The sequence below is a fragment of the Nipponia nippon genome, unplaced genomic scaffold (assembly GCF_047370975.1).
Source record: "Nipponia nippon isolate SJK-2023a ecotype South Korea unplaced genomic scaffold, ASM4737097v1 scaffold_2, whole genome shotgun sequence".
NCBI classification, from domain to species: domain Eukaryota; kingdom Metazoa; phylum Chordata; class Aves; order Pelecaniformes; family Threskiornithidae; genus Nipponia; species Nipponia nippon.
The window spans coordinates 41,157,282-41,182,765 of record NW_028262336.1 but is presented as its reverse complement, the minus strand read 5'-3'; the positions used below and the strand labels follow the sequence as shown (position 1 = coordinate 41,182,765).

At 36.4% G+C, this 25,484-nt stretch overlaps 1 protein-coding gene across 8 annotated transcripts in view; it reads right to left on the bottom strand.

Annotated features, from left to right (window-relative positions):
• DMD (dystrophin) overlaps positions 1–25,484 on the bottom strand; it is a 1,304,666-nt gene that overhangs the window by 307,289 nt on the left and 971,893 nt on the right. For all 8 annotated transcript variants that reach the window (XM_087759563.1, XM_087759562.1, XM_087759568.1 and 5 more), the window contains one exon: positions 4,157–4,274. In XM_087759563.1, coding sequence (XP_087615689.1) covers positions 4,157–4,274 — 118 coding nt within the window. The remainder of the gene's footprint in view (positions 1–4,156; positions 4,275–25,484) is intronic.

Here is a 25,484-nt window from a genome sequence, read left to right as displayed (position 1 = left end):
ACTTCTATATTGATTTGATGCCAGCTTTATGTAGTCTATACATAGAAACTGACAGAAAATAAAAGGAATTTTCAAATTTTAATTACTTTTTTATATTCCAAGTTGCTTATAAACTCATTCAATTTAAAGAAACAACATTTTCATCAACAGTAAAGCAAAGTGTTTTGGAGCTGTGATGCATTATGTAGAGAAAAATGTTATTGTTCAGCATATGGTTCTGTTAGAATAGAATGGTTTATCGAGAGCATTAAATGAGCAGAGAGGTATCATGCTTTTTTCCCCCAACTTTTCCTCAAGACTAAATGTAGCTATTATTCTTGCGTATTATTTAATGTATAAGTTGTAAACAAACTATGATTTACATAGAATAAACAGAGATTTGAGTATAACATTATGTAAACATAACACAAGCTTTACTTTATAGTCAAGTTCTTTTTACGTAGTATAGTTCCTGCAATTTCATACAGATAATGAAGGGTGGAGAAAAAAGGTTCAGAGGAAATAATTCAATTGTATCAGCTTATATTTAAAGACTGCTTTTATTTCCTAAAGAAAGACTAACCTATGCAATACTGTGACAATTCTGTTGAAAAATAATCTCATTATCATTGACTTTTTTGCAGTTCTTCATAGAGATTCTCTAATAAATGTCTTTTGATTTGCTTGATTTTGTATAAAATGTTTACCTTGCTTGTTTTTATAAATACTTTCCAAGGCAATAATGGCTTCTAAATATAGTTCAAAGTTAGGCTTTAAGAAGCATAATATACCTATTTCTGCAACCAGAGTGACTTAAGAGTTACCAATGTTAGCACAGAAGCCAGAATCTCCAGGGTTTTAATTCCAGTTGATAGCACACTGACCCACCCTGTGACAAAGAATGCAGCTACCTTGTACAGGAGCTACGAGTCTCATTGAGTATTTGTAATATACCTGTTCAGTGATATTGGTCAGATGATTGCGTTGGGGTTTTTTACTAGCACCTTAACAGCAAAAGGCAATGAACAACATATTCATACAAATTAGCTCATCTTCTCAGCTTTTTACTTCTCAAAGTGTGAGATCCCGAGCTTCCGCCCAGGCGGAGGCGGTGCACTAGACATAGTCGAGGCTGTCAGCTCCTACGTGACAGACCAGCGCAGCGCAGCCCTGCACTCCCTTTCCTTAGTGATGGGATCCAGTGCACCTGGCACCTGATAGTGTGACATTGCAGTAGGCTGCATGTGAGAATGGTACACGGCTGCTGCAGAGGAGCATGAATGGCACAGTGCTGATGCTCAGGTCACAAAACTGGATAGACTTGAATCAGTACTCATGACTGCTAAGTTGTAACCATGGTAACCTATTTGTGTTCATGAAGAGGGAAAAAAAACCAGGAAATGGGAAAGGGTCTGCGGGTGAGATAGAGAGTCAGGGAGGACTTGCAGCAGGACTCTGGTGCAAGGTCCAAGTATAACGGAGGGGATGCTCTAGGGCTGTGGGGAACATGCAGGTCTTAGCAACTGGAGCAGGTTCTCTGGTCCAGGGTTCAGCTCTGGCTGCGAGCAAGATTCCCAGGGATGGACTTGGGGACAACATACTGGGTACAGTAGGCCGGGCTCAGTATGTGCTTGTGCAAGGCAAAACAACTGCACTATGTGGGAGCACTGTACAGCACAGCAGGCTTCAGAGGAGCTGTGTTAGAGAGCACAGTTAGAGAGCACCCCAGCTGTGCTGGGGATAAGGAGAGTCTTCCTATGTTCAGGACAGCATAGCGCTGTGAAGGGGTGGGAGGGGTGAACTACACCTACAGTAGCTGCAGCAGGAACAAGTGGATCCTGTCTATACAGGCGTTTAGCAGGCCTAATTCAAACCAAACAGAACAATCTCCATCTGCTTCATACAACATACAGGGGAAAAAAAAATCATATAATTTAAAATATAAAAATTACTATTGTTCTTTTAAAGAAGTACTTTAGGCGACAGTATGCCACATTTGGCATATATTTGGAAAAACCGTATGTGTCACATTATAAAGTCCTAGCATTTTTTTTCCCCTAGATATATAATGGTCTCCTTAAAATTAAAAAGTAATAAATTCCTCTTGAATAAGTACTACCTACAATTATACAAATATAAGCTAACTAAGCATGAAAAACCTTCATGAATCTAGTTTGCTGCCTCAGAAAACTGGATCAAAAATGACCCTGATCATACTTAATCTCCCTCCATTGCAGACCCTGTATATTTCTGACAATAAATATTTTGTTTACTTTAAAATTATTTCATTAGCAACAACAGGATGATGTTAGAAGATGCTATACTACGGCAAGATGTACTTGAAAGAATCCAAAGGGACAGGACCTATATCTACTGCATCATAAGTTGCACTTTTGCAGTCAAGGATATTGACAGTTTCAGCATAGAAAATTAATTGCTAAGTCACAGCAAAAATGAACCTTGTATACTTCAAGTTCAAAACCAACTAATCATTTTGGGAATTCTTATAGACAAAAACTAAGAAATCATCATGTAAAATTTATTCACCACACTGCTAGCCACAGATGCAAGCTTTAATATACTTGAGTTACCACATACTCATTCATGATTTACAGTCTGATAGCTTGCTTTCCTTTTTTTGCTGTATGAGAAAGAAGCATTTAATCTATCTTAGAAGGCAGTTTCACTTAAAGCGAAGTGCAGTTTTCCAACTGAACAAAATTTAGTCATGCATACAATTCACATGAGGGCATAAAAGAATTATGCTTGCATTTCATGTAAAGTCTACAATTCTTACCTTCAGAAGACTTGTCTCAGAATTAAAAATTAAAACATACTAGAAAATACTGATGGGAGTACTACATATGTTGGCTTTGAATAAGCACTGTAAAGTTAAGGTATATGTACACACTTCATCTGAATTCAGCTGAGTATGTGATTCTAAAATTAATTTACATGTAAAACAGGAACAGGTACTTATGTAATATATAAGCACTGTCCATTTCTTCTCAAGCTTCAAATAAGACAAATACAGCTTCTCTCTCTCTCCCAGTAATATGTTTCAAGGCCAGGAAGACAATAGCAGTTAAACAATGTTATTTCACATAGGATATAGTCTAAATAGTATCTTTATCTGCTACTAACAACAATGCAGTCCAATCATGCAATGTGATTTTGACATATTATGGAAAGTATTTACACGATCGAATAAAAAGAAAAAGATAATGTGTGTGTGTATATATATATATATTTATTTTTTTTTTTTAATTATGGGGGTGGGGAAGTTTAGCCTGTGTATACACCTTCACAGTCATCAGTTTTGGGGAGCAATCCTTGGTCTCCAGGTCAAGATGTACAGAACAGTTTGCATCCACCTAAAGCGAACTGGCTGTGTCCACATGCAAAGCATTTGGCCCGGGTCTTCTCTAAGCTCCACAGAGGACCTCTAGGACCGTAAGAAATTCTTTTATTTTTTAGAATTTTTTAGTCCTGAGTACTCAAAATAATAACTGAAGATATATAACAGTCTACCATAGAGGCTTGCTTTTATAGCATGACCTTGAGAGTGTGTTTCATCCTATAGTGAAGGACATAAGGACACACAAGCATCCAAGGGTGACAAGACTATGTCATCTATAGACTTCTTCTAAAACTTAATCTACTAATTTTTCCACCTTAGGCACAGCTAGTTGGTTAATTCTGGAAAGGAAAACCAGAACTGAAGAACTAATACAGACTAATACAGAGTGCTATCGGACTTGTGCATCAGCTGAGGGGAGATGAAAGAAGAGGCTGCAGCTGTACTACGGAGGACGGAATTGAAAGCTTCTTACAAGCCTGCGGCTATACTCTGTGAATTCTTTCTTTTTCCTCCTTGTTTAAGAATAAATGTATTTCATTATCTATAATAATCACGTTCTATATTTTCTACAATATGCTTCCACTATGAAGACAAGCAATATGAAATTAAAGTGAAAAATTGAAATATATGATCACTGACTTTCACTTACATTTCTGCTGTATGCAATGTGGAAAATTTGTGTGAGAACTGTCTCCTGATGGAACTCTCCTTCTCATGGCAAATGCATAAAGAATCTGAAAAATTCTATGCTTATCAGGTATTACAAGATTTTCCATATTTGCTGAAACATCATATGATAGCAGAATCACCACTTACTGCGGTCAGTAATTATCGTTCTGGCCTCTTGATTGCTCGTCTTGTTTTTTAGATTTTGTGCTGCAGTTATTAGTTCATCCAGTTGGGGACGTCTTTGCTCCAGATCCTGTAGTAGTGCCTAGTTGCACACAAATACAAAAATAAAACAAATAAAAAAAGCATGTAGAACTGTTGAGAAGACCATGTATAGGGATTTCTTTTTTTGTGCCAGCTTGATTTAAACCAGAAAGATTGTTTGCTGTTTCAAATAATACGAAGAATTTAGTCTAGACCTTCCAAATATTGTTGTTATTCTTAACATAAAATTACCAAGTAAACTTGTAATAATAATTTTAAAAGAACTTATAAAACTAGATATAAAATGACAATCATTCTTCATTTTTTAACCCATCGAATTATTCAAGGGTAAGCTATTTTCCTCTATAAAGCTATAGAAGGATACTATTCTTCTGTATTCACTTAGATTTTACAGTATATTTTAAAAAAGAGATAGGAGTCTACATTCTTACCAGATTAAGTGGGATTTTCCTAGTAACTCATGAAGTCTAGTTAATAATGTTTCTTTCTTAATATTTTAAGACTGTTTAATTACTATCTATTGGTTTAAAGCCAATATAAGACTGTTAATGTTGCTTTTTCTGTCCTGACACCTTACCTAGCAGAAAAATAATTAACACTCACAATAATTTATATGTTAGTCAAGCAGATACATAAAGCTCAGGCAACCTTGACTAGAGTTTCTCACAGGGAAAAAAAATGGGCTTCAGAATAATGACTCGTAGTCTTTAGGAGGTAATAAACACTACAATACAATAGCTTTAGATATAATAAAAATGAGAACTCAAGGAAAGTAAGGCATGTAAGATTTATGCATATATTAGTTTAACTTATTTTGAAGGGTTAGGGAAGAGCAAACAAGGAATCAGTTCAACTGTTTCTCAGATAAGAAGCATCCAAGCATGTATTTAAATGACATCAACCGAATCTAGCAACTTCAAGTCCCTGTCAGGTAGCTTCCAGTAAAGATGCTCGTTAGAATTCCTAGTTTTAGGAGTTGGAAGTAGCAATATTTATTACCAAATTATGAACAAATGACTTTTTTCTGCCCACAATTTTGAGTCACCAGAACAGAACAGTGTGCTGTCAGATAGCTAGTAGGTACAGTATATCAGCTATCAAGCTGACAACAAAGGTCAGTGGAGGATTTTTATTTTTCAGGCTTTTTATATGGACAGTGGTTAGATAATCTGTTAGCATGCTCACCTGGCTGGTGACTATGTGTTTTGAGTATTTTATTGTCTTAAAAGTCTCCCCCCACAAGTGCTTTTGTTCTAAATAATCATACTTTATTTTAACAAGCTGTTATTCACTGACTGTACTGGATGGAAAAGACTTGCAGAGTCTGATCTTAAATTTGGCTCTCCAACCTGAGACTAGAGTTATATAATTTCACCAAGTTGAAGGTGACAGGTAAAGGCCTACTATCATTTTCTCTTTAATGAGATTAACGAAAGCGAATGAGAATATCACTTCCAGTAACGACAGCACGTATCACCAAAAGCAAGCTAAAAGCTCCACAGAGTTTCATTTTTGTTCAGTTACAAACTCTTTAGAAAAAAGAAAATTTTCAAGATACACATCTAGCTACAACCATGTGAAATTCTTGCCTTTAACTTCTGTATCAGAAGTTCTTTGAAAATCTGTTATAACTGGCTTTCTAAACTCCTACCCAAAAGTTTGGATGGTATTTTTTCACTTGTATACTGATTGGATTGCATACAGAGACATGCAGTTAAAGCAGCAGCTTGCATAATTAAGCGAAGAACAAATTTCTCATTAGAAGTCTCTTCTTAGTGAAAGCACTCAAGAAAAAGAAATAAAATCTACTGATGTAGTTACTACCTCTAGATATCTACGTGCCTTCAAAACTCCATTTTCTAGGAAGACAAGTTAATGAGTGACATGAATTTTACAATAGAAAAAGCAGTCCCATTGCAGCCTAACATCATCTGCATTATACATATTGCTAAAATGGACTGTGCAGAAGGAATATTAAAACACGTACAACATGCTCAGGTAATTGTGTGGCTTCCAAAGTAATATTTCCCTTTCTCTTTCCTTCCCCTACATAGAAACTGTTCAGAAGAGGAAAAGCAAATTAAGTGATCCTAAGGTCTTACACCAACAGTGACTCTAAACTGTTCCCTAAAGTTTCCTAAATAGAATTTTTATATTTGATATATCGAAAAGGATAATGATTTATCCGATCCAGCCTGAGTCTCCAACCAGACATTAAATGCTGTGTTTGTACCATAGAAGAAAGCTTCTGCTATATGAAATCTAGCAGGAAACAAAGAAATAGGTAAGGACTGCTCAGTAAGGATTTGCTCAGTACCAAAATGAGAGAATGGATCTGACATGTGCCTAAATGCCATACAGAATGATTTACCCACAAGACCCATCTGCAATTCATGAACTGAACACTCAGGAAAACTAGCAATGCCTCTTTAAAGTGAGTCTTGCTAGCTCTGCTGCTTCCTTGGGGACACAACAATCTCGTCCCTGTACAGACTGTGAGGACATCCTTCCCTCTGCCATTTAACGTGAATAAAATTACTTTCTGCCAGATGTACTAATGTGTATTTTTGAAAGGTCAAGAAGGACATCCTGAAACCCTTATACCATGAACAGATTTGAAGATTCTTGGACCTGTCGGGAGACAATAATATATAATTGTAGAACAGATGGGTTTTTTCTTAGTCTTAGAAAGGTAACCACTCAGAATAAGGAAAAAACAACATTCCTCAAATTAATATATTCTTTCTTTGATTTAATACAAAGTATCCGAGAACCTTACCCAAACAATGTTCTATTTTATTCAGTAAAATTGTATAAATTAAAATTTTTGTAAAATCATTACAATGTTTATTGGTACAATTTTACCAATTGGTACAATCTTAAAGACTTTTAGTGAATATAAGTTCCACATGGAACCTATGTTGCACGTACACATACAAACCCCGATGGAAACTTGGATAAAAGTACCTACTAAAACACATCATTCCTGAGCCTTCCTATGATCCTGTAGCACGAAAGTAAACAGCAACACTTGGGCTCCACTTAAAGTATTATCAAGTTTGGAAAAATATTCTGTGACTGCATAAACTAATCATACAAATTGATTTTGTGGGTAACAAAAATACAAATAATTACGCTGGGAAGAGAAGTGCTTTGATGAATACAAATTAAAAGAACGGTACATATGATTCTGGGAAAAAAAATTGAATAGCTTTAAAATATTAGCTGAAATGATCTAAAACAAACAAACAAAAAAACCCCAACTAAACCAAAAGCAAACCAAAATCAGAAGCAATTCATATATGGAGATACTTTTTAAAACTTTTATAAATTCAGCCAAATATTTAATGTTGTAAAACTGGATCCTCAACAGAAAACTAAGTGGAAACTATTAGAAGATGTTGTTACAACAGCCATGGGAAGAAAAATTTGTTAATAGTGGCACCCTGGTGGAGGCACAGCAACAGACCAGATGCCTCTGATTCAGAACGTCAGCATACTGAAACAAATGTACTGTGTAAAAATGGGTAATACAGAAATAAAAGTATTATGAAAGGATTTTCAAAATAAGTTAAACAGAGATCTATCTAGTCCCCATCAGGTCACCAGAAGCACAAGTACGAAGACTTAGGGAGTCAGCTACACTAAAAGGATTTTTTAATAAACACTTGGGTTCTTGTGCATATATATAACATATATATATATAATTTCCCTTTACCTAGTGCTCTGTAAAGGTACAATAATGTATTCTGCAACACATTATAGACCACATTTTAATCAAGAAATCTTTGTTTAATAATAAATGTAATTCAACATGAGTAGGTCAACAATGAAGAAGGACTGTTGACATCCATGGTTGTACAAATACATCTTTAAACCCCCAAAAGACCTTTTCTTTTTCTTCCATGTGTCTATAAGTGCCAACATAATAATGCTTGGTGACAGCACAGTAATGGAAAGATGAGATTCAGTCATCAAACCTGCCTACAGTTTGTTAGAAAGTGATGCTATTCACTTTTAACAATCTTTCCACATTTGTGGACAGCAGCTGCTCAAAAGAAAAATCCAATTTTCAGGTTCCTAACTTTTATGATTTCTTTACACAAAATGAGGGTTGAGATATGGAACAAATTGTTTAAGTCAGCAACTGAAAGAACTTGTATAAAAATTGCAAAAAAGTAAACTGAAAAACTGAAACAGGTGAAGTATGAAAAATCCTGGGAGGGACTGCAAGGTTTGAGACTGAGAATTAACATATTCTCTAGCATTATAATGTACAGCATGCTACAGCCTGCATACTTGTCACTCTAGCCACGTGCGTAGTAGCTTATATAAAAGATAGGATCTTTAAAATCTATCCAATCTTTTTTTCTTTTTTCCTGACTTTATGGCAAGCATTATTAAACCGGAATCTGAATTCCAGGATGCTACTAAGTCTTAAATGTTTGACTAATCATTTACTAGTGCTGATTATGGGTGTTTGCTCTTTGATATCAGATGCAACTTTTCTCACACCACAGCCAGGACTTTTCATCTCCCATTGCTGATCTTCAAACATATGAACGAGACTTAAGGTTGCTGTTCTGCAACATTACATATGATCATGCCTTGGTCTGTATGCTTCTTTAAAAAGGCTCTGAGTCTACTTCGCAACTGTTTTACATTCTTAAGTTGAAAAATATCTCTGAAAACAAAGAAGTTGAAATACGATAAAAAAATGAAATATTATTGGGTAAAAAAAGTCCCACAATTCCTTTTTAGTGTTTAACTGAGGAGTTCTCTGTAACAGTAATGACTACCATGTCTTCACAATTTTTCTGTGTATTTACATGCTACTAGTCGACTATAGTCTGCTATCTATTTTATACTTTTTTTTACTAGGTAAGAACACTAACAGTGAGTGATCCAAAAATTGATGTTCAGTCAAGAAAGAGATTTAGAGAAGACCTCCCATATGAAGAGCAAACTGGAAGCACCATTTTGTCATAAATAACCCATGCCTGAAGACGAAAACTTCCCAGCTGTTTGGGGTGGTTTCTTTTGGCCCACCCCCAACCTTGCTTAATGAAATGAACCAGTGGACCACAAGAGCACAATTGAATGATTAATATGGGAATGTAAGAGAGAAGGAAGATATATTTTTCTTCTTATGAACGTATTCATTCCTCCAAACTCACCATGATATTCTTAGAAAAAGCATAATTCCATTAAACAGTTGTTGAGGAAATTATTTGCTCATCTTTTGAAAAACTTTAGACTCTAAACCTTGAATTTAGACAAGAAATGAAGCAATTACTTCCTGATCAAAATGTATAGCCACGACAACTTTTACTTAAAACAACTGAGTTTCGTAAGGCTGGTTGGTTCTCTATATATAATGTGTTATATACACACCTAGAAAGAGAGAAAGCTTTGGAAAAAAGCTTGCTAACAATTTCAGAAAATGCAGATATGAAACACCTACAATTCATCTGCATAATAAAATTGGCTTTGTTAAGTTATTCCTCCCAAGCACAATTGGAATTTGTTTTCTTGTCACTAAGAAGGAAGGGAATATGAGACAAAAAGATCATTTACATATTCTCTACACTTAAACATAAAATTATGAAATAATGAGAGTAATATAATGCAGTGGAGTTTTCTTTTCAAAACAGTTTTTGTTCTGGCTACTAACTGTTTTGTGTTTTCCTTCCAAAGCACGTATAATTTTAGGAAAATAAGAAGATCTAGAGTTACGATTCAGCAGTGTTGCTAGCTGACTGGTACCCGTCAGTGAAATCAAAACATTAACAGACTGGACATTATGATTTGATTTTGCCTGAGTGATTTATGCAGCTTAAGTTTTCATAAGCACATATTTTTATGCCCACTTAGGGCCCATTCAAGAACTGCCTAAGTAGCTCTCACCACTGTCTTAGTGAATATATCAACTCCATCAGTGATGCTGTGGGAAAGCCACCAGTGATGGCTTATCAGGTGTCTCATGAGATGCATGAGAAGGCATCACAGAACTTTTTTCTATGCTTTTTGTGTCATTCACTCAACAAATTATGTTGGTGGCATTGTAAATGTCTGAGGACTGTTTGTTTACAACTTATGAATTCTGGTTCGTACTAGGAAGTTATGACAGTCAAAAGTGCAGCATGCTGTTGATGTACACTAACCAAACCAATCAGAATGGGGAGTACTTAATTTGAATCTCCATGCTTTCACCAACAATGTAAGGTGATGGTAGTGGCTGGAGCTGGGATAACTCTCACCCTCTCTCTCTTTCTCTCTTGGTCCTCATTTGTCTATAGAAAAGGACTTTGGGGGCAGGTCTCTAAGGAAAGGTGACTGAACTGTAGAAAAGGAAAAAAAAGCTTAAAAATCTGAGTTGAGAGGGAAATCAACTATACTGCTCCAGAACTGCAGGAGGCAGATATCCTCCTACTCATCCACAAATGGGGTAGTCAGCAAGGAAAAGTACATGCAGCATGGATCAGAGCCACATGTAAGATACAAGAATGAGATTTCCTGAGAGGCTAAAAGTCAGCCAAGGCCCACCGAGATGTTTTTTACCATCCTCATAGACCAACAAATTGGGTACCGAAACTAGGGAAAAGGTGGCATACACATAGGTTGCAAGACACAGGTAATATGATTTGAAGCAGGTCCAGCAAGGCAGGATGTCCCCTAGCCTTAGAAATAAAAAGATGGAAGCAAACAGAAGTTCAGCCTGCAGCTGAAAAGATTTTCAGAATAGGAAAACAGGCTGCAGAGATATAAGGATGCAATGCACTAGATACAGAAAGTACGCAAGTTGTCCACATGGTCCAAGGAACTTACAATATCACAAGGGTTTACAAGAATGCTGCACTAACAATAAGCATCTAAAAAACGAATTTAACTTGTTCTTAACAGCTACTATGGCACCTTACACTACAATGCATGGAGTGAGGCAGGAGTGTAGAAGTGGTTGAATTTCCAACTTTTCCTGGATAATTGGTAAACAAATATTGAGAGTCTTCAGGAATGCTAAGTAGTTTGGGAAGCTTAGCTACTATGAACTAAATAAGATCCCCAGATAAGATTTTTTTTTGACAGACTGTGTCATTTTTACAATAATGCACAGTAATATGTTCAAAATTGATGAATGCTGGCAACTCTCTCAGACACCATCTATGGGAAAACAAGCACTGAACAGAGGGACACTACATAGGAAGCAGGCGGTCTATGCTATTTTGCACATATGGTGCATATCCAGGAAGAGGGTCAAACCATCAGCAGCTTGATCATTCTAACTGAGATGTCTCGATGGACGGCACTGGAGTCCTTCCAGTGGACAGGATGGAGAGAAGATGGAGAGGAGACTAGGAAAAGAGTACAGCTTAACATGGTTTGTGAATGAATCATTCTCAGATAAAAGGAATTAACACTATTATAGCCATTGCAAGAAAAAAGGAGTAAAGCTAAAGATGTATCTGTAACAAGTGGAACAACATTTAAAGATTTGGGTGTTTGGCTATAATGAGATCCATTCAACTAGAAGAACACGGTGATAAATCACTTGTAAGAACTCAAAGACTGAAACAGGATTAGAGCTCTAAGAGTAAATCTGAGTATACGTGAACTGTGTATGAAATTACAGTCTATTGCCCCCACACAATGTGGCTGTTCAAAACTACTATTGTTTGCAATAAAGTATGAGCATCTAAACAACCAGGCAAAGCTATTCCAGAGTATCTTATGTCCTTTCAGGCAATCACACTAAATAACTTAATGGATGGGAACCAGTGTTAGGAGCCACAGAGCTTCCTCAGTTTGTATATTAGTCAGCAGAAACAAGGTCTCTCAGCCCATAGCTACTATTTGTGAAATGTGAATTTGAAAAATTTACTATTTTATTTCTCCTATATAACTAATGGTTTTCAGATTTCACTGTACTTACAAATGTGTATTACCAAGAAGACTGAGGACAGCTGTTTTGTTTCTCAAAGCTGCAGCTTTAGTTTTTTCTTTACTGTTTTTTTGGATGATGGTGGTAGTGAACTCCTTTTATCTGAGACTGATCTGGTGAAAAATGTACTTGTCAACGTACTTCAGAAACAAACTTATAAGTTCTTTACTTTGTCACATTTTTAAACAAAGATATGTTTACCTTGCATAAAACAGTATTGAGTAGACATAATATTATATTACGAATATAAGCAAAATAAGTAGGTATTTTTAGCTATCCTTTTTTTTTAAATTTAAGAAAATAACTAACATTTTCGTAGAGAAGGAAAGCTAACAGCTTGACTAAAGATGCTCCCCAAATTATCTAATTTTATAGGGGAAAGATTAGCCTGAATCAATTTTATGCTCTGAAAAAAACACAGAATGACTTCCTCAGTTTCTGTTAGAGCCTCTGGAAATCTTTGATTACTTTTACTGGAAGTTTTCTCCAGTAATAGCAAGTGAATAACAATTAAGAAGAATAAAATGGGTTGGCACAGCATCATTAGCCACATAAGTTTTTCTTCAGTACCTTACAACGCTAGATATTTTTCTCAAGAATAAGGTAAAATGAAGAAAAAGGATTTAATCTGGATTGTTTGGGTTTGCTTTCGAAAAAGAAAACAAAAGCTGTTACATCAATTGTTTCTTACAGTGAACTTATAATATTATTTAGCTCAGTATGTGTATGTAGGAGGCGGAGGCGAAAGTGTTTCTTATATACCACATCTGATAAAAAATGTTGGAATAACTCTGGAATAACTTTAGTCCAAATCTAGTAACTTGGATCCTTATCTTTATTCATATCTCATTGTCATTCTGAAAGATGAGAACCATACAGAGCAACAAGCCTACTTTTGGTACCTAAACTTTTCTGGTATATTCAGAAAGGTTTTACTCCTAGAGCTCTACTTCTGCCTTTCATTTTTGTTTTCATTATTGTCGCTTTGTTTTGTTGTGCCTGTTTGTTTGTTTTACTTCTAGTTTTTATTTCCCCATATTTCCATAACTATGTACTTAAGTAAGGCCAACAATAACACAGAAGGTAAAGGTAGAAACTTGAAAAGTTCTGTTGTTGTTCATATTTCATTAACAGTGAAGGAAGGAAGGAAGGAAATGTATATAATGTGGACATTGCAAGTCCAGGAAAAATATTTCATTTAAAAGACTGTGGAGATTATGAAGACCAAACAGTGGTGTGCTGTAAAAATGGGTTATTAAAAGTTTGGACTCGGCAAGACTTACCCTTATAACTAATTTTAAAAGGGAAATGTCAAGTTGTCAATTGCCAGGAGGAGTTGGTAAATGATTAATACCATCTTGTCTCGGTAGTGTCACAGAGACACCAGTCTTTGAAAATACTGTATTTAACACTCAAAAACTATACTTTGCCCTTCATGATGTAAGAAGCTATGGGGTAGGCTGAGAAACAGATGTAAGTGCTGCACACTTGAGCATCACTACACGTAGCTAAAGTAGGAGCTGTAGCTGAGTTAGGTCCCCCAGTTATTTTGTAGTGTGAAAAGCGGGTGGAGAGTAGATGCCTCAGGAGGGAACTCAGCCACGCGTAGGCTGCGTGGAAAGATGCCTAGCCACTGCGTGACTTAAAAAGTACGCAAGCACTCCTTGTCTTGTTGCAGCTGATGGGTGTCCTGGTGACAAGGGCCGGGTCCTTGCTTTCTCTTTGCTGTCCCTGGACTCCTCAACTCTTTTCGGAGCAATGGTGCCAGTTCAACAGAAGAGGCACAGACTAATACCAACTAGAACAGCCTGGTGTGAGGGACATTTCTGAAAAGTGGGAGATAAGAAAGACACTGAAAGCAGGTGACTCACTGCCTGGATGGATGCCTTATCCACTAGAAAATGTACAAAGGAAAAGAAAAAGGCAGCAGCTCTTCCTCCTGCATTTCCAGTGAATACCCTTTCGATACGCTGATGGAGAACACCTGGCAGATTAAAGCGCATATTCATGGGAGGCAGGTGAAGGAGGGCTTAGTCTGAAGATGAGTACTGGATTGTAAATTTCTGCAGAGCAGGTTGGAAGAGCTTCTATTCACAGGCAAAAGCCAAGCTGAAGGAGCACAGCAAACAGCACTATCGTAGAGCTGAGCACCAGCAGAGCTGGGCAGGGGTGTCAAGGCTGGGAGACGGGCACCTCCATTATGCAGTTATGCCTCATTTTAGACTTTTCTGTCATTTTATGGTGCCACCCCTTGGTCAATACAGCTTGGTGCAGAGGGTAAATTTGCTCATGCTAAGGGCCACTAAAGACAGTTTCCTGATAATACAGTAAATATTAATTAGGGGAACAATAGTGTTGAAAAGTTATATTGGCTGGAAATTGAAGACAGCAAAGTTCAAACAGAAAAGATGTAAATTCTTAGTAGCAAGTCTATTTAAAAATCAGAGCAGATGACTAAAAAATGCAAGAGATTCTTAATAGAATTGTGCAAAACAAGGTCACATGATTTTTTTTAATAGATAGTCAGCCACAATTTTAAAGAGCAGGAAGAGGAATCCCTATGTAAAATCCCATGGATTATGGTTTCATAAATAGTATATGATTGTATCAGTCCCTTCTGACCTTGAAATCTATGAATCTATGAGAAAATAAAAATACATTTTGAATTGAATTTCAACTCATCTATAATGCCATCTTACCTGAGATGAATTTTCAGTACCTGTTTCCTCAAAGCTGTATCAGTGCTACTTAGTTCCCTTTCCCTCACACACATATAATGTAATTTAAATATATTTAATCAATTTCTGACTGAGAGCAGTGTTTAAGCATAAAGTTAAGCATAAAACTGGAGCTATTTCCTGTTCAGACAAGGGGAACACTTACTACGAACAGTTAATGTATTTCATCTGTAACCATTGCTTGAGGCAGAAGGTGCAGACACCTATTAGTAGCTTGCAGAGGAGTCACACAATTATACTTCAGTGGAAGAAAAATTAGCATTTTTCTTTTTCAGAAAATGCAGTTTTATTATCTGAATGACAGTTTCAGAAATATATCTGATATAAATAGAAAAGAAAGAATCACTGGTAAAGTTGAATGACACTACTATAATAAAAGCAGGAATTAATAATTTGCTTTATATATGTATCTACGTATACACACATGGCTATATACAAGTATATATAAATATAGATACTGATTTTGCAGTGGGCCTTTGCAATAACAAAGATGGAACCCAAGGAAAATAAATTTCAAAATTAATGGCCTTCCTCTGATTTCCATTCTGTAACTGAAGAGTAACGGAGGCCTGAGGGGCAATGAGCTTGAGCATCACAGTCTGGTCGAAACAGAGGAGGAGGATTTCTTAGGATACTATTACAACCCACTCATGAATATAACAAATGTTCCTGGCAAAATTAAAATAACCTTAGAATAAACTTCACCATTAAAAGTCAAAATGAAAATATCCTTTTCTATATTATCTTTGTAAAGTAGTTTTGAAATACTGACATTTTTCCACAGACAAGATTTTCTATGCATTGCAAAATATTGTTTTGTTGCTGTAACTCACTTGCTTTAGAGAAACAGAACTTGGTTTTTAGCCACTCACCTTTTTACTGGGACAAAAGAATGAAAATGGGTGTAAAACTGTCTCTTCCAGTATATTTTTATTTACACTTAGTTCCTGTTATGTGTTGTCAAATATGAATATTTTATAGACAAAATACTTCCACAGTTCCAGAAAAAAATAAGCTTGTCTCCAGGTTTTAGCTAGACTGTTCTGATATACTTGCTTTCCCGTGTACTACAAACATGGGCCTTAGCTAAATAACAACTATATTATACATTGCTTTGCATTAAAAATTCTGATCATATTCAGAAATTCAATACCTGCAGTTGCATAACAGTGTCAGTCATGGCTGAAAAATAACTGAAGATTGGATTAATGTGTATCACCCATTTTTATAGTACTGTTTTTCAACATGTGAGGTAATTTTTTTTTTTTATTCACAGACCTCAGTTCCTAAACCCAAGGGCTTATGGCACTGGCTGCTAACTATTAAAATATGTTCAACTTTATCAGTTAATCCAACTTGATTTTCAGCTTTTCATTGATTATTAACTTTTTCCATGCCAATAAGGTAGAATGTAGAAATCTACATCTTACTAGCATTGACACACAGTTTCACGTGAAGCACAATACAGAGATACATATAAAGTTCTGGAATAATCATTTTCAAGTTTAACATATCTGAAAATTTGGCCTTATCTGATCTGTGATATTTTCACTTTTAACTCACTAAACTTGTAAGGTGCAAGAAAATATGATACCATGGAGAGGATAAGCTAAGGATTGATGCAGTCAGTTCTCCAGGGATGGAGAACCCAAATTAACTAGGACGCTGTTAAGATGCATCTGGACCCTGTCTCCTGCTTTCCCCCTCCCTGTTACCATAACAAAGTCAGTTCAACTGAAAGGCCAGATTGGGAGGTGGAAACAAGAGCTTCCAAATGTGTTACATTTTTAAAAATTAATGATTTGTATCTCCCTATGGAAATGAGAGTATTGCTAGATTGTGACAAGCAGTTCTTCAAGAGCTAAATCCTGGAAGGACTCCAGACTGAGGCCACTGGCTTTTTGCAAATACCAGCCTGCAAAACCGGGAGGTATTTTACAATGTGTGCTGCTGAAAAATATATCTATCTTGACAATTTTTTCTTATTCAACTTTCTGACCTTATTCCTTCTTTTCTCTTGAAAATTATCATATACACATATGCAGATACACTTCTTTCCAGTGGCTTTTTCCACCAGACAAAAAAAATAAGATTTATTTTTCTTGAGAGCTACATTTGAAGGCAAACAATTTTTTTGTCAACTATTAATTGCTAACAAAAGAAAACTGACTTTAGGAAGCTTCTGTTTCTGTTGCTTCTACATTATCCCTCCAGAGTACCCTTCTAAATACCTTCACTCCAAGCATTAGAAAATGCAAAGATGTAAATTGTAGCTGTTGTCCAAGGGATTTGAAGAACTCTCTAGAAACATGGGCTGAGGATCATAAAAACAGGAATAAACAACTGCGCTAAGATATAAAAGAGAAATATTACACATAAGACAGAACAGATGCCATTATCTTTTAGTCCTGACGAACCAGCTAAAAGCAACATCAGTTTATTTATCCATGACAGCATAATATATTCTGGTTAAAAACAAAACTCTGAAGCACTGACAAGTTTAGGAGCTATGCCTCAGCATGTCCTAATACTCTGTATCTTCTGCTTTCTCAGAAAGGCTTGTAAGGTTTATGGAGGCACCAGTGGCTGATCGTTTCTAGTTGGTGTAGCGGTGGCACTGATGCCACTATGCCAGCTTACTTCCATGACCCTCCTTTTGCTCTCAGTCTGTGCCTTGTGCCATAAAGTTCAGAGGACAAAAGTAACAGGGACACAGCTCTAACAAAAAGCAACAGGAGCAAGCTGGCAAAGGACATGCAAAAGGGCTGGGTTGCTTTACTGAAGATGGGTACTTGAGGAATGGAGGAAAACAGTTGTTGGTGTACAGATACCTAAAGTTACACATTTGTCATTTTGATTTGGATGATGCTGAGAGAGAATGCCAAAGAAGTGCAACACCAATAGCAGTGGTGTAGGACATCATTAAGACTGAGGTAATAGAGAAGAGGCGGGATCAGAATTTTTTCTTTTTTTAAACAGATTCCTAACAGAGGAATAACTCCTGTGATTTTATTTTCTCTTAGTCTGTATTCCAGGTGTAGATTACCATGTAAATGATGTTGTTTTAACTTCTTTGAATCTAACCCCTATATTTCTTCAAAACAAAACAAAACCCCCAAGCCATACATAGTTCTGAAAAACTGCAAAGACCTTAATCAGTTTGTAAAATTGTAGCTTCCTTTCAAACTTTAATTACTCACTGATGCAGATGTGCAGGCATTAAGAGATTAAAAAAAAAAAAACAAAAACCTGATTCACCATGTATGCCAAGGTAGTTCTCTTGAGGCTTGATGGTTTATTGTTTTCTAATGTCACTGTAGATCAAAGGAAAATGTTTCAAACTGTCTTCCACAGCATGAGAGACATTGCATATGGAAATCAGATCATACGAGTTACTCTCTTGGAGGACTGTTCCCTACCATAAACAACTAAAGTCACATAAGAGATATATTAAGGGAGATTTCTATATATTCACACAATTGCACAGAATTCTGGCTGAGGGCATGCTAATTGAATTACCTCCAAATTGAAGCTCTATCCACAGATTAACAATCACTCAAACCCTAAATAGCCACAAAGCATGATCATACTCATTACTCACTGAACAAAAAAAACAAAAACAAAAACAAACAAACAAACAAAAAAACCAGCAACTACCATAACAGCATTGACCCAAGAGCTGGGTCCATGCAAGCTGGATATACATTCCCTGGAAGAGGGAACAGTAGTTCCTGGCCAACTGCACTCACATTTCTTCCTTCCTACACAACTGCTTAGCTGCAGCTGTACCATATCCACCAGCTCACCTGTTTAGACAGGCAAATGTAAAAGGAAGGACTGGAAACAGGAATGAGAACAAACAGCAGGATAGGGGCATGGGAGCGGGGGGGGGGGGGGGGGGGAGGTACAGGAAAAGCAGTGATATGTAGGAGAGGAGCTAACTGATATTTGAGCTGTGCACTCCAGAAGGGCAGTCAATCCTGAATCACCTACAGATGATTTAACCTCAATTCTGGATTAAAGACAACATGAGGCAGAGGCAGTAAAGCTGATTCAGTAAAGAGCTAGCTTAGGTCAGACAGACTTAATTAAGGCACACAGCGCACTGTGTGAACACAGTTGTCTAATTTCCGCGGGCAGTTCAGCAATACAGCATCTTTCAGGAGCAGCCTGAGTTAATGAGACCTGATGAGTCTCAACTGACTGAATGCAGAACCACTTACCTGTTCCTGCATCAGCTCCCCAGCTTTATCTCATTTAAAACAGCTGCAATGAGCCTATCTGTAGTCAAGGCACCTCCGCAATATTGCAGTACTACTAGCATCTGTGTATGTATGTGTGTGCACGAAAGAGGTCAGAGTCAACTCTTCATTGTTGCATATTCCATACAGTTTTTTTTTAAAAAGGCACAGCAATTGTGGATCAACTTCATGGAGCAGCCTGAGGATACCTGTACTAACTGTCCATAATTTAACCTTGCATGTATTTCCTACTGTTCCTATTGGAAGGATATTTTAAAATATTTGATCACCATTTCAACCTCTAAGTCACTGCTTAGCCAGGCTATTGCTTAGAACTTGCTGTCACCAATTCTTCTAGCTACCTGGTGATTTTGTTGTTGTTGTTGTTGTTCTTCACTACATCTTCCGACAGAAAAAAAATACTTCATGTATCTGAAATGCATATATGTATACGTATACACACATGCTCACACACATATATATACAGGTAATATGAAACAGCAGACAATATTTGGATAAGGAATACAACCCATCACAGAGAGCCTAAATAGCATTTTGTACTATTATCCACTGTGTTTGTTATCCCCCTATTGGCAACAACAGTTTCAAACCTATTGCTTATTTCTCTTTTGCAACATTATACAAGATGGAGATTATTTTTGCAGATGCTCTAAAGTTTGTAATCTTATATTGTCACAACATTTTTCCCAAATAGAGTAAAACAGTCATTGAAACTTTTGAAGTGATAGTCTGAAAAAAAGTTTGTTCTAGCACTAATCCTTATGCTAACAGCTTCAAGGCAGAAGGTCTCTGTGTGACAGACAATAAACAAACAATGCTAATTTTGTTATCAATATGACACCATTCTTATCTAGCTCAATATGAATTGTGGTGTGACAGCTCATGAATTTCAGCTATCATACTTGGGAACTTGCTTAAGCAATCTCATAGGCATTAATAGTTATATTTGAGAACCTGCAACGGATGAATATAATTCACTTTTGAAAGAGGGGTAGAAAACTACCCAGGAAATTTTAGGTGACTTATTCTGAGCTCAGTTCTAGAAGATATGATTAAACAATCTGTGAGCAGGGAGAAAAATAATAAGTACCAGCCAACCATTTATCAAGAGTAAATAATAACCAGTCAGCTGAATTTCCTTTCATCTGGAGCTGTAACATTTACCAACAGTGGACAACAGGTAGAAGTTGTGTCTGATGCTCTTAGCAAGGCTTCTGATACTGCCCATGTGATGTTACCACAAGCAAGTTAGGGAATTTTGATTTAAATGGAAATTAATCTGATGGAAAAACATAACTTGATGGTTCTATATGGGAAGGTAATATCAAGTGAAGCTGCATACACATTGGTACTATGATGTCTAATATTAATTTTCATTAATTGCTTGGTTGATGGAATAGAGGGTAGATTTATTACATTCACAATGATGCAAAACCAAACCAGCAGCAAGCACTTGAGAAGAGGAACATGGTTCAAAGTGGTCTCAAAAAACCTGAGAATTCAATTCAATAAGTGCAAAGCACTAAAATAACTAGCTGAATAAACTGGATGAACATAGGAAAGGGTTGCAAATGACTGGACAGATGGTCAGAACTCTGGCAACAAGGAGAGAAATTTGTAAAAGCAAGATTCATTTAGTCTAGAGAAGGTTGAACTGAAGTAAGTATCAGCCCTCAAACATATGAGGTTATTGCAGAGAGAGAGTAAACTGTTCTCAGTTTCCATTGTGGCCACATAATTGGCTTAAATTGCAGCAGGGGATATTGAGGTTGGAGACAAACATCTTTTGAAATGCAAGGATCGCAACGCAGCAGAAAAAAAATTCTGCAAAGCTACAAAAAAAAATCTTGACTTAAAGAGCAGGTTAGACAGAAATTGGTCAGAAATTATTTAAGTCTAGTTGATCCTCCCTGAGGCAAAAATCTGGACTGCACAGCCTTTCAAATCTCCTTCAAGCCCTATTTATTATACCTATCATTCCTTTGTGAAAAAAAATAACTCTATAAAAAGCAGCGTGGAGAATAAGATAGAGCCCTATGGTAATTTATAGTGTCATTTTTCACAGAACTTTAAATGTACATTTGCATAAAAACATGATCATGTGCATTTCCTATAGCTAATACATTTTTGAACTTTTATTTTGATTACTTGTTAACAATGGAGAAAAACAAAAAGGGGAGAATGAGAAACAGTAACTGCAGACTGACTAAGAACAATACTTACTAAATGATTTCTTCTCCTGAGTTAGCTTACTGCTATTGAAATTGGCCTTTGTCATTTAGTTTCTCATACTATGATATTTTTTATGGAATGAGAGTGAAAAATGGCAGGGTAGCACTTCCTTTTCTCTATTTTTAATTCTACTGAAAACTGCTAGCCTCAATTTCTTAGCTAAAATATAAGGACCTTGTTTTACTTTAACTGTTGCATCGGGTTTCTCAGAAGTTTGGTGGCAGAATGATAATTAGGTGTGCGCTGTAATATATGGATGCAGAGTATACAGGAAAGAAAGGTTATGTGGGTGTTGGGATACTATTATATATTAAAAAGTACTTAAAACCAAAATTGGATTAATTACCTAATCTCAGTTATTAACCCAGAATTTATATTCCAGGTCTGAAGAACACGATGAGTCTATAATCAGGAGTAACACGAAATGCTTATGAAGAGGGAGATCAGAAAGGCTGTGATGGCAGGAGATGCGCCCATAATGCAAGGCTTCAATCATACTGCTCTAGCATTGTGATCCTGAAACTGGCTCCCAGATCCTGGCAACTGCTGGTCTATATACTTTCCTTCCCCATATGGCAGAGGTTGGTAAAACCACTCTGAGGAATAAAATTAGCAACATGTGTCATTTGCTTGGAAAGAGCTGCTGTAGCTTTTTGTTAAAGAGAGTTTGGGCTTCTTTAAAGAAGTCAACAAGCAGGCAGAGAAGGATGATTTGGTTCAGGTAGGATATATACATATATAAAATATTTTTATAAAGTCCCTCAGAAAAGAGTTTTAAGAAACTTGGCAACATTACATAAAAAGAAAGGTTCTCCCCTGAATGTATATTTGGCTGAAAGACAGAAAAGAGTGGGTAGGAGTATGCTGCATTCCTGTAGTGGAGACTGGTTTAGAACAGATAAAAGAAATTTCTTTTCATAGCAGATAGTGAGTGTCTAGAGCTTGCTGCCACAGGAGGTTGTGAGGGCCAAGAGAACCAGCAGTTTCAGAGAGGGATTAGACAACTTCATGGACGAGAGGCTGAAAAATAGATGCTACAAGGAATCGTCAGTAATGTGTCTCCTGCTATCCCCAGTCCAACAGCTATGGATGCTAGGAGTGGGGACAGTATGAGGGGAACAGTCTGCAGAAAGCAGCTGGGCTGGTACATTCTCCCTGCCCAACCTGTCCTAATGTCACCACCAGAGACACTTTGCTGGGCTAGACAGAATGCTGGTTTGACCCAGTAAGGCATTTCTTATGCTCTCAAGTGTGGTGAGACCCAATTTCAGTCCCATTTATAAACCTAGGTATTCTTTTATTTGTTGTAGGTCTATAAAATTTCAATTCTGCAGTCTAAAACACCGAGAGACCTCTGGCAAATACAGAGTTATGTGAGACCAAAAATATTTGTTAAGAGCAATGCTGTGCTCATCCAAATTCATGCCAAATCCTGTGCAAGACGGTTCATTCCATTATTTTTCTAAATTATAGGGAAATCTGTAGTGTTATAAATAGATCCTCTTTCAGTAGTAAACAGGAAAAGGGTTTGATTTGTTACTATGTTGGCATAATATATTATTTATGTTACTAATACATAATATCTTTTCTAGTTGCTTCTAAGAAGAGTCTCCAAACACTTGACTTTTTATCTAAATCAAGGAATAAAAAAAAATTAGTAAACATGATACATATTAAAATGCTTTCCATGTCTGCATCATATCCAATTATTTAGTCATCACAATTTTCCATTGAAATGAGAAAGTCTGAAAAAGTTGACAAGGTTGAGGCAACACAAACAGTTCATCTGAGAATCCAACTGCATCTCCCTCTAGGGAGTAAAAGGGCATAACTTCTCTGTGCCTGAACAGATTGCTCCCAGCTGGAGCAAGGGGGAAACAGAGACCACGTCCTAACTCCTTGAATCATGTTGCAGCTGCAGCCCTTCTAAGGCAGCACAATACAAATCTGCTCCTCACTCAGGCAGTACGGCTTAGAAGATTACAACACAGATCAAAATGTCTGAATCTAAAGATAATGCACAAGACAAACTTCCAGAATTAGAGATTTCATAAAGTATGTTTCAAAATAGTAATAAGCTTGTAACAATTAAGGAAAGGCTGAAAAACAGGTAAGTCTTTTCACCTGGCTCTTACACAGGCTGCTTTAAAAATCAGCTTTCTCATATTTATTCTCCCTAAATATTCAATACTGCGTCCTTAGTGACAATTATTAGAAGCAAAATATGACTTTCTTCCTGTCCCACTCAAATAAAGAGCTCTGTACTGGGAAAAACATGCACATCCTCTTATTAACAGACTTGTTATTCCTGTTCATCACTCCTGAACTGTGCAAAGAAGCCATTATCACCAAATTACAGTCTACAAAATGCATGGAATAAAAACTAAGATGATTTGAATGGAGATAAAACAACACATTATATCCACAATGTATGCTGAGAGTTTTATTAAACAAAGTTGTAAGGAAAGTCACATATCTTCCTCTCTTGGCTGTCACTTTATCTATTTCCTATGCTCCATTACCTCTGCACAAGCCCAGGAGGTGTTTGCATGTAATAGCATTTCATTCTTGATTGAATTTACACTGAGCGTTCCCCTCATATGCATACATATGATTTTGCATTTTGTCACCACTTAAAAAAATCTTATGAACCCCATGCAATATTTTGGGAAACATACCTTATAACCAAATTTTAAAGAGGATATTTTTAGTTCCCACAGATGCAAAGACACAAAACTTAAGTTCAAGAAGTCTTTCTGCAGTTCTTATTCCTGAAAAGGACATAATTATAATGCATTGTGCATGTTTGTTGTCATTTTGGAACTGTGCTCCAAAGTAGCCACTGCAAGTAGATTAATGCCAAAACAGATAACAGTCTGCTCTTTGATGGCCAAATGGTTAAATGGTTTGGAAATCTGAGATAACATGTCTAACATTTCAGTAGCAAGAAACATACAGTCACTTTTGTTATGATCTGCCCCAATTTTGTGTCTAAGAATTACAAATGATTTTGTCATTGCTCAGTGAGATATGCCAGGAATTTGTATTGCAGCTGAAATAGGATCAAAACAAGTAAAGCGTGCTGGGGTTTTGTTTGGTTTTGTAGTTTTTTTTTTCCAATAGAACCAACAGTGTCTAAATAATTTGTAAAGAGATCTGAAGACAGGATCCCTGCCCTCCACAGTTTACAAGCTTCTTCCCTAAGAACTCACGTAGCAAATCCCCATAGTATATGGGTGACCAAACTGACAGGTATCAAAGGTAAATGAGAATACTGCAGAAAGGATGAAGAGGAGAATAGAAAACTCTGCATTTTGGTGACAAAATTAAATGTATGATTTGTTACATGTTATAATCCTACTTTTTCAGAGAAAACGAGTATGTAAACCAGCAACTTCAAGTATGTTCTGAATGAATACATTTTATTTCCTTTTTGTACATATTATGGTCAGCAGCATACGATCTGTAAAAGCAGACCAAAAATATCTGGGAACACCTTTTTTTTTTTTTTTTTCTCCTTGTCCCGTAAAATGCTGTACACACACAGTCTTAATATATACCATATTTATTTCTCTTGGTGTTGCCTCTTCCATTCCCTTATTAAAACAAAACAAAACAATTTCTATGTTTTCACAAACAATTCCAAAGTGCTGAGTTTTCTCTGAATTGTAAAATGAAATTCAGTTAATATGCTTCCAAATGCTACTCTCTTCTCTCCCATAACCGCAAGGACAGGAGTGTTAAGTTTAAACAGATTTCTATCATGGGGAGCTTCATTTTAAATAATGTTTTGTGGTTTGTATCATTATTTTTAAGTGGCAGAGTTGCTTGCATTAAACCATACCAAACTAAGAAAGTGAAGTTTAAACATTAAGAATTACTGTATTGAAAAATTTGCAGTTTTTAACATGGATCACTCTCCACACACATCCTAGATTTCCTTATCAAAACACAGATGGACAGACATACACAAATGCCTGCATTTTTAGAAGATATTTAATGAAATAATTTCATTGGGAGAGAGAACTGAATATTAACAAATATTAAAAAGTACATTGTAGTATTTCAGACACTACTTG